The 15403-nt window shown below is 46.6% G+C and overlaps 1 protein-coding gene across 1 annotated transcript in view; it reads left to right on the forward strand.

Moving 5' to 3' along the window:
* The window catches only part of LOC137380511 (catenin alpha-3-like), a 2550805-nt gene that overhangs the window by 1112618 nt on the left and 1422784 nt on the right, over positions 1-15403 (forward strand). Inside the window, exon 8 of the mRNA XM_068052420.1 lies at positions 6984-7064. Within this exon, the coding sequence (XP_067908521.1) occupies positions 6984-7064 (81 nt within the window). The remainder of the gene's footprint in view (positions 1-6983; positions 7065-15403) is intronic.

Consider the following 15403-nt stretch of genomic DNA (forward strand, 5'->3'; position numbering starts at 1 on the left):
AAGGTGGCAGATGCTGGAACTGCAGTGTGAGCTGCCAGAGGCTATGCACACCCATTCATAGATGATGGAGGAGTCCATCCAGCCCATTCGTGCAGCCATGACTCTGGTGTGTGGGTGCATGGCTTCCTCCATCGAGAGATTGGCATCCCTCATGGAGAACCACATCCAGCTTACCACAAGGTGCATGCTGCAGATGCATGCAGACTTGCATGCTATCGCCACCCCATGAGCACTGTGGAGCAATTACTGGGCAATAGGCGGACATGACGCCTGGATCCATCGCCAGGTCCTCATACTCCTCAGATGTCCAGGGAGGGCCCAATTCTGTCCTGCAAGGATGGAGGAGTGTTTGCCTGCATCATCTGGGGACTCTTCCCAGGGGTCTCCTGGTTTGGGCAATGTCTCCTAAGCCCCTCTGAAGGTGACACCAGTGCCTTACAAATCTGCGGAGACAGAGGGGACCCCTGCACCCGTGGAGGAGGTCCTCAATATGCTGGCGCCCTCCAGGCCTCAGGCAAGTAGAGGACAACCACCACGGTCATTTAAAGCCACGGAGCGGACAGGTCAGCAGCCTGCCTCTACCTTAGCTGACAGCGCAGGGGAGCACCACGTGGGAGCACCTGCAAGTGTGCAGAAAAGTCCACCTAACTACACTTGGGTTTCACAGGGTTATATCCTGATGTTAGATGTCACCTTGATGTGTATTTGTCTTAAATGAATTGTAAAATTGTTCATGACTGGAAGAATCCTTTACTTTTTTAAACAGTGCTGGGCCATTAACAGCTCACTGGCTCCCACAAAGGGTGTGATGGGAAACAGCACACCGAGTGAGGTCACAGCAATTCCCGTTCTGTTGTCTCATGTGATGACGGGTTCAGGGAAATGGTCAGGGCAATCAAGGAAATGACAATCGGGCAGCAGAAAGTGCAAGATTTATTGGATTGACTACGTGTGTAAATAAGGGAAACAGTGGGGTACCCCAGGGGTCAGTGTTAGGACCCCTGCTTTTCCTGGTCTAAATTAAAGACCTAGACTTGGGTGTACAGGGTACAATTTCAAAATCTGTGGATGACACAAAACATTGAAGGTGGCTGGGCAGGTTGAGAAAGCAGTTAATAATGCATATGGGATGCTGGGCTTTATAAATAGGGGTATAGAGTACAAAAGCAAGGAAGTTATGACAAACCCGTATAAAACATGGGTTTGGCCTTAACTGGAGTATTGTGTCCAATTCTGGGCACCACACTTCAGGGAGGATGTTAAGGCATTAGAGACGGTGCACCGGCCGTCCATGTCTCCGTTATAAAGACGTCTGCAAACGCGACATGAAATCGTGTGACATTGATCACAAGTCGTGGGAGTCAGTTGCCAGCATTCGCCAGAGCTGGCGGGCAGCCATAAAGACAGGGCTAAATTGTGGCGAGTCGAAGAGACTTAGTAGTTGGCAGGAAAAAAGACAGAGGCGCAAGGGGAGAGCCAACTGTGCAACAGCCCCAACAAACAAATTTCTCTGCAGCACCTGTGGAAGAGCCTGTCACTCCAGAATTGGCCTTTATAGCCACTCCAGGCGCTGCTTCACAAACCACTGACCACCTCCAGGCGCGTATCCATTGTCTCTCGAGATAAGGAGGCCCAAAGAAAAGAAGAGACGGTGCAGAAAAGATTCACAAGAATGGTTCCAGGGATGAGGAACTTCAGTTACGTGGATAGGTTGGAGAAGCTGGATCTATTCTCCTTGAGAAGAGAAGATTAAGAGGATACTTGATAGAGGTATTCAAAACCATGAGGGATCTGGACAGAGTAGGTAGGGAGAAACTGTTCCCATTGGCCGAAGGATCCAGAACCAGAGGTCACCGATTTAAGTTGATGGACAAAAGAAGCAACAATGACATGAGGAAAAAAAGGTTTACACAGTGAGTAGTTAGGATCTGGAATGCACTACCTGAGAGTGTGATGGAGGCAGATTCAATCATGGCTTTCAGAAGAGAATTGGAGAATTATTGAAGAGAAAACATTTGCAGGTCTACAGGGAAAAGTCGGGGGAGTGGGACTAGGTACGTTGCTCTTGCAGGGAGCCGGCACGGAGACGATGGGCAGAATGACCAACTTCTGTGCTGTAATCATTCTATGATTCTATGTGAAACATGCCTGTACTGTGAAGCGCGAGCCTTGTGTGTACCTCATGGCACTTGCCTGCTGTCTCTCAGGGGCTTCCTCCTGTTCCTGATCACCATCCCCCTCCATATCCTCATTTTTGGAGGAGGCATCACACTCCTGGATGTCATCATTGTTCAAAGCTTCTCCCCTTTGTAGCACCAGGTTGTGCAGCGCACAGCACACCACAACGATACGTGAGACCCTTGCTGGGGTATATTGAAGGGCTCCACTAGATCTATCCAGGCATCTGAACCATATCTTCAGAAGGCTTATTGCCTGCTTGATTGGCACTTGAGCTGTCTTGTGGCAGCTGTTTTATCTCTCCTCTGCATCTGTGCTTGGGGTTCTCACAGGCCTCAGTAGTCATCTCTTCAGTGGATAGCCCTTGTCAGCCAGTATCCATCCTTGAAGGCATGCAGGGGGGCTGAAAAGATCGGACAGCTGGGACTGTTTGCAGGCATCACGGCAGCTTCCCGGAAGCCTTGCACAGTTTTGAAGGATCTGTTTGCAGTAGTCGCAAGCCGGTTGTATGTTGAGTGAATGGAAGACCTTCCTGTTGATGAAGACCCCTGGCTGGCCTGAGGGAGCCTTAATGGTCACATGCGCACAGTCAATGACAGCCTGCACTTGGGGAGATCCCACAGATATCTCCAGAGACTCCTGAAATGATCCTGAGGTGTAGAAATTCAGCAGCACAGTTGCCTTTAAGATGTACAGGCTATCTGTACATTGGGCTAGCCATTCTCGCTCCTGGGTCCCCTGCTGATCATGCAGCCAGTCAACAACACATCTCGTGCCAGGTTGCACATTGCAAGAATATCAACTGGTTGCAGGACAATCACAATCCACACGCCCCAAAACAGGCCCAATCCAATTTATAACCTAATGGCCCTGAGTTTGGCCTCTCAACCACTCTATTTTTATTCATTGGGAATGGTACAGTAGCAATACCAAAATTGCAAGTATTGACTTAACTTAAATTTAAAATTTTAATCCTCATGTTCATATCTGTCCATGGCCTCGCCCCTCCCTATCTCTGTAACCTGCTCCAACCCTACACCCCTCCCTATCCCAATCTCACGGTTCCTCTGACTGGCCTTCTGTACATCCTTCCCCCTACCTTCGCCTCACCATTGACAGATGTGCCTTCATCTGTGCTCTGAAATTCTTTTGCTAAACCCGTCCGTCTCTCTCCCTCCCTTTCTTCCTTTAAGGCCTTCCTTAAAACCCACTACACCCCTCCTTCTAAGTCTCGCTATCAGTGTATTTCTGATTAACATAGAAAGACATCCCAAGGTGCCTCACAGTAGTGTAAAGTTGCTGTATAAGTGCAAGTTATTGTTACTGATAACTTCCCAACCAAAGCCCACCCATTGTGTTTTTGAGTGGGCCTCGATTTAGTTGGATCAACTGCCATCTTTGATAAAGGCTGCTGCTACAATAGGATCTAGTTTGTTAAATGAGTCAATCTGTTTTCCTCGCAGATGATATTCAGTCCCTGTTGATGGTAAATCTGGGGATGTACTTTTTAGTACATTTCCCACTACTGGTGTCAACTCAGATACTGTTTTTAATAGCCATCTGATAGTGTTCTTTTGGACCCTATATTAACACCGTTGGACATTAGGGTCCAAATCCATAACACATTTATTTGAAATTCCTTTTTCCACTGGGCAGGATTTTCCCTCTGGGGGTGGGAAACCGGTGTCAGGACTGTTTCCAGGTCCTGACCCAGCCCCCTGAGGGAAGCAGTCACTCTTTGGGATGTTCATGAAAGTGCCCGCTTAACTGGCATGGAGATAGATTCCCTGCCCAATTAAGGGTGGCAGGCAGGCTCTCGAAGCTGGAGGGCCAATCAGAGGCCTTCCAGCTTGAGAGGAGCAGCAAGCTGCAGTAGAGGGTAAGTAACTGAGAGGGCGCTTCAACATGGAGGTGCCCGCTCACCAACCTTTTAAAAACTTTAAATAAAAAACAGATACAGCAGCCAGCCTACCACTATGACATTGGGGGAGTTGTGGGTCGGGGTGGGGGGGGGGTGGTATGGAATCCCTCTACAGGGCGGCATTGGCTGCACCCACACGCAGGCAGGCAGGGATGGACTGTAGGCCTGCCTGGAGCATTGGCCCCCTGGCCTGATGCTGGGTGCCACACCTCCAGACCATTAAGCTGCCCCTATTGGGTCAGGAAACTGGAGGCCAACTGAAAAACTCCAGTTTACCTCCTTTAAGTGTGCTTAACAAGGCTCTTAATGAGCCTACTTGGCTATCCGCCTCATGGAGGTGGGTATGCCTGCCAGGCCCAAACCTGCCTTGGCAAAAATGGCCAGCTCTGGGAACAGGGTCGAGAAAACAGCATGCCGGCTGGCGTCAGTATTTTCAGGGCTCATCCGTCTCCATTCCTGCCCTGAAAATCCAACCCACTGTGCTAGCATAGGCACCAACACATTTAAAATAACTACGTTATCTCCGTTAATATAGATGAGAGAAATTTCAGACAAATACAGGAAGCATTTGTACAATGCTGTTTTTTATTTATTCATGACATGTGGGTGACACTGCATCATTAGCTACCCTGAAGGCATTGAGTCAAATACATAATGGCAGATGGAATTTAATGTTGGGAAATGTGAGATCATCCATTTTGGATGTGGAAAAGACAAATCAGAATATTTTCTTAATTGAGAGAGACTAGGAGCTGTGAAGGAGCAGAGATTTAGGTGTTCGTGTATATAAATCATAAAAATCTAGTGGACAGGTATAAAACGTAATCAGAAAACCTAACAAAATGTTATCCTTTATCTCAAGAGGGCTAAAATTCAAAAGTGAGGAAGCGATGGTTTAGTTGTACAGAGCTTTGGTCAGACTCCAGCTGGTGTGCTGCGTTCAGTTCTGGTCACTGAACCTCAGGACGAATATAGTGCCCTTGAAGGGGGTGCAGCGCAGATTGCCCAGAATGCTGCCATGTCTTAAGGGAATAAAAGCTAAGTTTATGCAACCTGTCTCTTAACTTAACCCTTTGAGTTTAGAAGGTTGAGGGATGATTTAATAGAGGTCTTTTAAAATGAAAAAGGGTTTTGATGGGGGTGGGGGGGGATACGAAGAAACTTTTCTTCTGATGGGGGAATCCAAAAAAGGCTCGATCTAGGCTATTCAGAAGTGAATTCACGAAGCATTGTTTTCACGTAATGTGTAGAAATCTGGAACTAATCCCCAAAAGGCTTTGGATGCTGGGGAAATAAAAATGTTCAAGACTGAGATCAATAGCTTTGTGTTAGGTCAAGGTATCAAGGGATATGTATCAAAGGTGTACAGTTGAGGCAAATATCAGGCATGATCTAATTGAATAGTGGAACAGTCCCAAGCAGCTGAATGGCCTACCCCTGTTCCTATGTGGGACTGGAGTCACATGTAGGTCAAACCAGGGTGTTGGTGACAGCTTCCCTTCTCTGAAGAACATTAGTGAAGCAGTTGGATATTGACAACAATCTAGCAGCTTTCTAGCCTGAAAATGATCAGATTAATTGAATCTAGTTTTGTGATTTACCATGGTGGTTTTTGAAGCATGATTTCTGATGTAGTGCCATGACCTCTAAGCTAATGTTCCCTTTACCTACTCCTGGTGTCATTTTTTGACTCTGTTGTTGACTGGTGTCAATAAACAGAGGGCAGAAAGCTCCCACTAATGATAAGTAGGAATTGACTCAATCCTGAGTATGGTATGAGCAAGTAACTGTGGTCTTAATCCATTTAACTGGTGTTTTTTTGAAACAACGCTTTAAACAGTTACTTCTTCTGATATCTCACAATCAAACATAGTGTGCACCAGAAAATTCACTTTGCTATTTTGTTGTGTTGGGATCAGGTGAGAAAGAGGTCTAGGGTTCCCTTTCAGCCTTCACCTGGTCTTACTGTAATGGGGTTTAATTTTAAACATACCGTGTTTTTAGCTCCCCCGTGGTGAATCCTTGTTCACCATTTTCCAATAATAAGGCAAAGAAATCAGCACAAACAGGTTTTGTTAGGTTTAAAGAAGAAAAGTTGAAATTTCTTAAACTTAAACTGTAATTCGGTTAATGCCTACGGATCCACAACGCACCCCACACTAGCATGCATACACGATAGACACATGCAAATAGAGACAGAAAAGAGCAGAAGAAAAATAAAGTGGAAAAGTTTGAGGCAATATCGGGAGAGTTGTTGTTACAGTTCTTCGAGCTCACTGTACAATCCTTTTCATTGGGGCCCAGTATTCTTCTCAAACCTTGTTCACTATAGGAGACTTTTCTCTCTTAGGGTTCATATCTCTTCAATGGATTCAGAAGCTTGTGAGAAAGAGATGGGAGCAGACAGGAGAGAGATCTTCTCAGTCCAAGAACAAACAGACTCTCTGAGTTCAAACTCTCTATGGCCAGTTCTAAAGAAAGCCCTGGAACAGGCAGTTAGTCATGTGACCAGCTGGTCTAACCAGTCCTGGCTCTTGTGGATTGTATCCTCCTTAGAGAGCCCTGGAATGTGCTTCCTCACCTTCGATGTCTGTTAGTTTGTGAATGTTTTTTCCAGTCACGGCTGATTTGTTTAACAAGTCATTTCCTCACTCCAACAACAGTTAAAAATCAATGTTCATGCAAAATTGATGTTATTCATTCCTGGCAGGTGGGGGCCTAGAATGACACTAACAGCACAGTTTTGGTTGAACTGACACAGTACATTACATTATTTGAAACCCCAGGTTGATTTGCTAATTTCAAAATCTGTCTGTTTTGCCCAAGCCTCCTTTTAATTGGGTGCTTTTATGAGACAATAACAAGAAGTTCCTTTTCTTTTTAGGCTGGCCATACAGAGCGAAGTGACACTGTGAACGCTGCCATTGATAATATGTGCAAGAAGACCAGGCACCTTCGCAGACAGGTACCTCTCAACCGCAGTGACAGAATGGCTGGTCATAAGAGATTCTGATCAATTAATGAAATATGAGAGTATATAGAATCACCACAATGTTTGAAAATAAACACGTCTCCAACATGAGAAGCTTCTGCAACTGGTAATGATATACACCAAACACATAGATTATTGTATGATTCATTGAGGATGTGGGCATCACTGGCATTTATTGCCAATCCCTAGTTGCCCTAAGATGGTAGTGGACCACTTTCTTACTTGGTCACTTTAGAGGGCAGTTAAGAGTCAAGCACATTGCTGTGGTCTGGTGTTACATGGAGAACAGACCAGGTAAGGATGGCATATTTCATTACCTAAAGGACATTAATAAACCAGCTGAGTTTTTACAACAATCCAACTGCTTTGTGGTCACTTTTATTTATACCAGCCTTTTATTTCCAGATCGTTAAAAAATTTGGATTAAATTCTTTGAACTGCCAGGGTAGGATTTGAACTCATGTTCTCTGGATTATTAGTCCAGCCCTCTGAATTACTAGAATAAAATATTGCTGATGCTGGAGATTTGAAATAAAAGCAAAAATGCTGGAAATACCCAGCAGGTCAGTAAGTATCTGTGGCAAGAGGAAGAGTTAATATTTCAGGTTAATGACCTTTCAGTCGAACTGGGAAAAGTTAGAGACCTTTTAAACAACTACTGGATTATTAGTCCAGTTGCTTAACCACTACACTACCTTTATGTTTTTGACTGACATCCAAAGCACGTAAACTGTTAAAAAAAAAATCTATTAAACATAGTGTAATTCGCCTGTCGTCTCCTATATTAGCTGTGTTCAAAAGAAGGCATATTCAGTCACGTAACATCAGTAACTAACCTTCCCTGTGAGTCAGAATTGCTTTGTCAAATCTTCTGTGTACAAGAGCAGAGAGTTTCATAGGTAGTGAATATTAAGTGTATTGTTATCTCTTTCTATTGTAAGTAATGCAGCTGCAGTTACTTTGAATTAATGTTATATTGATATGTCTTGAGTGTAGATCTGATGTACAAATGAAAATATCAAACAAAGCTTAATGTGAGTGAGATATGTTATTGATTGAAAAGTGTGTTTTAAAACTCAACATCGTGGGAGGATTCAATTGCTTTGATTTTTCAGTATGAAGCTGGCCGCTTGCAGTGGATATTCTGCATTCCCCTGATTTCTTGTTCTCTCTCTCTCTCTCGCTCTCTCTGGCTCTCTCTTTCAACCTTAATGAAGTACAGTAGTGACGAAAGTGTGGTTAAAAGGGACATGTACTTGTGACTGAACTGATGTAATTGAGTTGATCACATTCAAAAAAATCAAACAAAGCCAAAGGAAACAGGCATTGCCTCAGTAAAGCAAGAGTTACAGCTGTTAAATAATATTTCCCTTATTGTTCTTACCATGCTTCCTACATGGTTAGACACACAAATTATAATCTGAATAAAATTATTACAAATTATAGTTTCTGGAGAGAATGAACTATCTGACCTATAGATATCAAACAAACAGACTGATCTATTCGATACAAGGATGTGTTTTTATACTGAAAATCAATAATGCAAAACTCAAGGATATATATTGGCAGCATTGCTGCTTTGTCTCTAATGCTACAAGAGGACATACTGGTACTAAAGAGTTCCTCTTTATGTAGACTGTGCAAATGCAGAATTTTTGATATGGTCATTTTCTCCTTACTTGAATGATGGTACAGTTCTTCCACGATTTCTCTTCTTAAATTAAACACTTTCTCTGTTTGTCTTGCTTTGTTACTCTCTCAGATGCACAGCCATACTCATGAATGAAACAGTCCCAATCACTCAGACCATATTGCACAATAAACAAGCAATGTTGACTGTCAATTGCAAAGATCCACTTTGGGCATTGTTGGCAAAGCTGGCATTTATTGCCCATCTCTAGTTGCTCAATAAGAACACAAGAAACAGAAGCAGGAGCAGACCACATGGCCCATCGAGGCTGCCATGTCATTCAATATGATCATGGCTGATCTTGGGTTTCAACTCCACTTTCATAGAGTGATACAGCACTGAAACAGACCCTTCGGCCCACCGAGTCTGTGCCGACCAGCAGCCACCCATTTATACTAATCCTACATTAACCCCACATTCCCTACCACATCCCCACCTTCCCTCAATTCTCCTACCACCTACCTCGGGGCAATTTACAATGGCCAATTTACCTAGCAACCTGCAAGTCTTTGGCTGCGGGAGGAAACCGGAGCACCTGGCAGAAACCCACACGGTCATAGGGAGAACTTGCAAACTCTGTACAGGCATTACCCAGAATCGAACCTGGGTCGCTAGAGCTGTGAGGCTGTGGTACTAACCACTGTGCCACTGTTCTCACTCACTCCCCAAATATCTGTCTATTTCAGCCTTAAATATATTCAACGCTGGAGCATCTGCTACCCTCTGGGGTAGAGAATTCCAAAGATTCACAACCCTTTGAGTGAAGAACATTCTCCTCATCGCAGTCCTAAATGATTGTCCCCTTATTCTGATGCTTTGCCCCCGTGTTCTTGATTCCACAGCCAGGGGAAACAACCTCTCAGTGTCTACCACTCTGATCACCTCTCATTCTTCTAAACTCCAGAGAGTATAGGGTCAATTTACTCAGCCTCTCATCATAGGACCACCCTCTCAGCCCAGAGACCAATGTAGTGAACCCTCGCTGTACCACCTCCAATGCAAGTATATCCTTCCAAAACTGCACACAATAGTCTGAATTTAGTCAATCTATTGTGGGTACTGGTGGCGGACCTGGAAGTGGGCGTCATTGCCGCTCGTCATGTGTGTGGCGGACCACCGCAATAATGCAGCAAGCAGCCAGTTATCACAATGGAGGCATGGGGCCTGTTCAATTACACGATGGGGGCGAGCTTTGAGGCATTAACTGCAGCGTCAGATGATTCAGAAGCTGGTACTGGCACCATATTTAAAGCCCTGCCAGCCCTGTTGGCACTGCTGCCTTTGAGTCATTTGCTGTTTGCTGTTCACTGCTGAAGCTGATGTTGGAGTGACTCGTGGACCACCGCCTCCCAGCACCTCCCCGCCTCCTGGAGAAGGAATCTGAAGTATTGCAGAGGCAAGGCGGGTGGCCCCACAGTTTCATGATGTCTCCCTGGAGATTCTCCTCCAGGCTGCAAGGGAAAGGGGGGAGGTCCTCCATCCCAAGGATTTCAAGAAGACGTCCACCCACCTGACCAAGCAAGCCTGGACAGAGCTCACAGAGGGGGTAAGCAGCTGTGGGGTCACCCCCCTGACCATGGGTGCAGTGCAGGAAGAGAATCACTAACCTCCTTCAGTCTGCCAAGGTGAGTGTTCTACATCTCTATCCTGTTGGGGCTTGCATGGGGGTAGGCAGCAGGTAGTGCGACATGGGAAGGGAGGCACCATAAAGGTGCTGTCAAAAGTGGGTAGGCATCAACACATTCTGGCATATGCATGGCTGCATCTCAGCCACAGGCCGCTATCTTACAAAGCTCATCCCCATTAACTCCCCTGAAAGTGCAAGTGAGGATGAGCCATTTAGGAAATCCCAACAGGGGATGAGGGGCTGCCACTAGCAGAACTGCTCTTTCACTCTTTCTGCTAAGTCTTACTGTCTCCCTCTTTCCACTTGCAGGACAAGTGGGCCGATAATATCAGGGAGATCTTGCGGACTGGTGGAGGAAGTCCAGACCTACAGCCGCTCTTAACGGCTGAGAGGAGGCACTGAAGTTAGTGGGGACACAGAGCATCCACTCAATAGCAAATGGTGAGACAAGAGAGTGAGAATTGTCTTCAATCGACATCCAACATACTTCTACAGATCCGCATCACACATGGTTGGCATGAAGAGATATTCACAGCCTAACCCACAGGTGTTTGTGTTCTCTCATGCAGGTTGGCAGCTGCAGGAGACTCCATCAGGAGGGGAACAACCATCAACCTTTGGGGAGGAGCAGTCAGAGGATGCATCGTCACATGACTTTCACCCACCATTGCAGATACATTCACCTCAGTTCATTTACTCTTGGCTTTTGAATCAGGGTCACAAGCTGGTGAGAGCACCACACACATGCCCGAGCAGCTGGCTGAGGCTGAGACAGCTGAGGCCACCGACAGTTGGAGCACTATGGGTGGCCAGGCCCATGCTGAGCCCCAGGCTGTTGATGAGCCTCTGGTGTCGACTGTGTCGGGCATGCTGGTGTTGCAAAGAGAGGTAAGGCAACAGCTGGCGGAGATGCCAGAGGCCATGCGCAGCCATGGGCGGATGATGGAGGAGTCCATCCATACCATGAGTGCTGCCATGTCTCAGGTGCGTGATCGAATGAATTCCTCCATTGAGAGGTTGGTGACCCTCATGGAGAGCGAGAACCCACAGATGCGTGCAGACCTGCACACCATCGCCTTAGCCGTGAGCTCAACTCAGCAATGGGAAGGTGAAAGAAGGATGTGGCACCTGAAGTCTTCTCCAGCTCCTCGTCCTTCTCTGGTCAGCAGGGAGGTTCAAGTGAGCCTTAAAAGGGAGGGGGAGAGGCTGACCTTCACAGCTGGGGGCTCGCCTCAGGGTAACAGCTCCTCAGCCCCTCCGCCAGTGAGCCCAGCTCCAGCAGCTGCAACACCTGAGGAGAGTCCTGCACCTGTGCAGGAAACCTTCAGGCAGCCGGGGCCTTCCAGGCCTCAGGCAGCCAGAGGATGCCTGCTGAAGTCATCATAGGCCAACAGGCAGCCTGATCAGCAGCCTGCCTCCAGCTCAGTTTTTATCGCAGGGATTCACATCTCATAGAAGCATCTGTTGACGTATAAAGAAAATCACCAAGACACACTTGGGGTTTCACAGGTGTCTGATATTTGCCATTTGTTTTGTGTTATAAAGTTTTTTTGTTATTGAAGTTCATATTCATTGTGGAAAATGTTTATTCTTTCATGCCTGAAGTGTGAGATGCTGAGTTCACCCTTGCTCCCTCATTGGGATGCCGGTGTAGGTACAGCCCTCCTTTAGTTAGCTTCTCAGATGTGCCAAAGGGTGTGGTTAATCTGGGCGCTGGGCACAGAACCTAAATAGAAAGGAGGCAACAGACTGAATCCATTGAGGTGAGTCTTTATGGATTTCACTTTGAGAGGCCATTATGGTGGCGAGAAGTGGGTAAGTATGAGACTATCTCTTGCCTTCTTGGCCTGTCACTCAGTGTGCCTGGCCTCCAGTGCAAGGGTTTCAAAATCCAGCGCTGCCTGTTCATTAGCCTCCTCCTGGTCAGTTGAGGAGTGGCAATTAATCACGTCCTCTTCATGCAAGGCCTTTCCCTCTGCAGTACGAGATTGTGCAGAGCACAGCAGACTACCACAATATGCAGGACCCTCACTAGGGTATACTGCAGGGCTCCACCAGATCGATCGAGGCACTGGAATCTCATCGATAGCAGCCCAATGGCCTGCCGTGGCAGGTGTTGTACCTCTTCTCGGCTGCAGTGTGAAGGTTCCTCACAGGTATCAGTAGCCTTGTCTTCCTTGGGTATCCCTTGTCCCCGAGAATCCATCCCTGAAAGCAAGCAGGGGAACTGAAAAGCTGTGGCACCGGGGACTGTCGAAGTATGGCGCCGTGGCTGCTTCCCGGGAAGTGGGCACAGACCCGCAGGAAACACTTACAGTGGTCATGGACCAGACGAACGTTGATGGAATGAAAGCCCTCCCTGTTGATGAAGGTGGCTGGTAAGTCCATTGGAGCCTTGATGGCCACATACGTGCAATCTATCACACCTTGCACCTGGGGGAATCCAGCAATAGCCCCGAATCTGATGGCCCTTTCGGCCTGACTGTTTGGTTCGATCCAGTAGCGCGCATAGTTGAAGAGAGCATTGGTCACCTCCTTGATGCAGCGGTGGGCTGCTGCCTGTGAGACTCCACACATGTCCCCAATGGATGCTTGGAATGATCTAAACGCATAAAAGTTAAGGGTGCCACGTTGATCGTCAAAGCCACAGGCATAGGGTGACCACCGAATCCCATAGGTCTGAACTGGTCCTGCAGCATGGTGCATAAGTCAGTGACGGCCTCTTTGGAGATCCACAGTCTTCACTGACAATGCTGCTTGGACATTTGGAAGTAGCTGATTCGAGTCCAGTACACTCTCTGGCACAGGTGGGCCCCTCTTGGCAGAGCCAGCTGCTGATGCTCTCATCGTGTAGATTCACTGGCAAGCGTAGCTGCTTCCTGACGCTGCCTCCGTTGGAGGTGCTGCATCATGCCATGGGGGGTTTTGGTACCTTTGCCTTTGATACTCTTCTCCACTTCTTCGCTAATGGCCTTCAGTGCCCACCCTCACTGACAGTCAACCCTTTCACCCAGCAGTATGGCCATCTGACCCTCTCACCCTATTGTATGGCCATCCATGCGGATCACCCAGCAGTCTGGCCCCCCGGTAATGCCACCCGTCAACACGCCCACCCGTGCAGAGTGCATATCGACAATGACCTCCGTTCCCCCTTCCCCTATTCAGTGTTGTATATGACTGCGTTCCTGTCACAGCACTGAGGCCTCACTGAGGTGCTGCCACCTTTCAATGACCAGGAATCCGAAGGCACGTGAGGGCTGCCCATCATCCACTTAATTCCAAGCCCCCATTGAATCATTTTCAATTCCATGCTATTGTATTATAACTATCTGTTCAGCAATTTAAATTGCACGCCTGTTGCGTTGGGGTGGTAGCACCGCCTTAGAGCTTTCCCACCGCTGACGAAATCTGGAATCAATGTCATGACGTCAGATTTCTGCCGGACACGTCCAATGCTATTCTCTGCCTTCCCCCCCCCCCCACCCCCACCCCCACACCTCCATTCCCACTCCAAGTGGCTTCCCTAAATTCAGCTCAATATTCCAGATGTCTCATTAAAGTCTCATTAAAGGTCTCATTAAAGGTCTCACTAAAGCCCTGTACAATTGTAGCAAGACTTCTTTATTCTTGTACACCATCCCCCTTGCAATAAAGACCACCATACCATTTGCCTTCTTAATTGCTTGCTGTACCTACATGCTACCTTTCTGTGTTCCTTGTACAAGCATACCCAAGTCTCTTTGAACATCAATATTTTCACGCCATTTAAAACAAATTCTGCTTTTCTATTCTTACGACCAAAGTGAATAGCCTCACGCTTCCCCGCATTATATTGCATCTGCCACCTTGTTGCCCACTCACGTAACCTGCCTATATCTCTATACAGCCTCGGTGTCCTCCTCACAGCTTGCATTTCCACCTACCTTTATATCATTAGCAAACTTAGGTACATTACTCTCTACCGTTTCATCTAAGTCATTAATATAGATAATAAATAGCTGAGGCCCCAGCCCTGATCTTTGTGGCATTCCACTAGTCATAGCCTGCCAATTTGAAAATGCCCCATTTATCCCTACTCTTTACTTCCTGTCCATCTTCTATCCATGCAAATATATTACCCCAACTCTATGAGCCCCTATCTTGCTTATTAACCTTTTGTGTGGCACCTTATCAAATGACTTTTGGAAATTCAGGTATACCACATCTACTGGTTTTCCTCTATCTACCCTACTCATCATATCCTCAAAAAACGCTAATAAATTTGTCAAACACGATTTTCCTTTTGTAAAACCACGTTGACTTTGCCTACTACAATTTTCTAAGTGCGTTGATAAGACTTTGTTAATAATAGATTGCTACACTTTTCTGACGACTGATGTCCAGCTAGCTGACCTGTAGTTCTCTGTTTTCTCTTTCCCTCCTTTCTTGAATAGTGAGGTTATGTTTGCTAACTTCTAATCTGCTGGGACTATTCCAGAATCCAGAGAATTTTGGAAAATCATAGCTAGTGCATCCACTATCTCTGCAGCTATCTCTTTTAGAATCCTAGGATGTAGGCCATCAGGTCCTGGGGATTGGTCGGATTTTAGTCGCTTAAGTTTCTCCAATACTTTTTCTCTACTGATATTAGTTACCTCAATTTCCTCACTCTTTTTAGTCCCTAGGTTACTCTCAATTTCAGGTATGCAACTTGTGTCTTCTATTGTGAAGACAGACACAAAGGACTGAATTATATTAGCGTTCTGCACATTGTGGCGATGGGCTTTAAACTCAGCGGCCTTCCGACAGGGAAGGGCCGCTGCCGAGCCCCCGCGATATTTCGCGTGGGGGCTCATTTAAATGGAGTGTGCGGAGCAGCCACCCCTGATGATGTCAAGGGAGTGGCCGGTCCATCCCCGGCAATAGCGTCCGGCGCCACCACGCAGGTGGCAATGCCATTTTTAAAGGGCTTCAAACTCTTAGGATAAATTTGAATTTTTAAAGGATTGTCACCAC

Source organism: Heterodontus francisci, chromosome 20, assembly GCF_036365525.1.
Source record: "Heterodontus francisci isolate sHetFra1 chromosome 20, sHetFra1.hap1, whole genome shotgun sequence".
NCBI lineage: Eukaryota > Metazoa > Chordata > Chondrichthyes > Heterodontiformes > Heterodontidae > Heterodontus > Heterodontus francisci.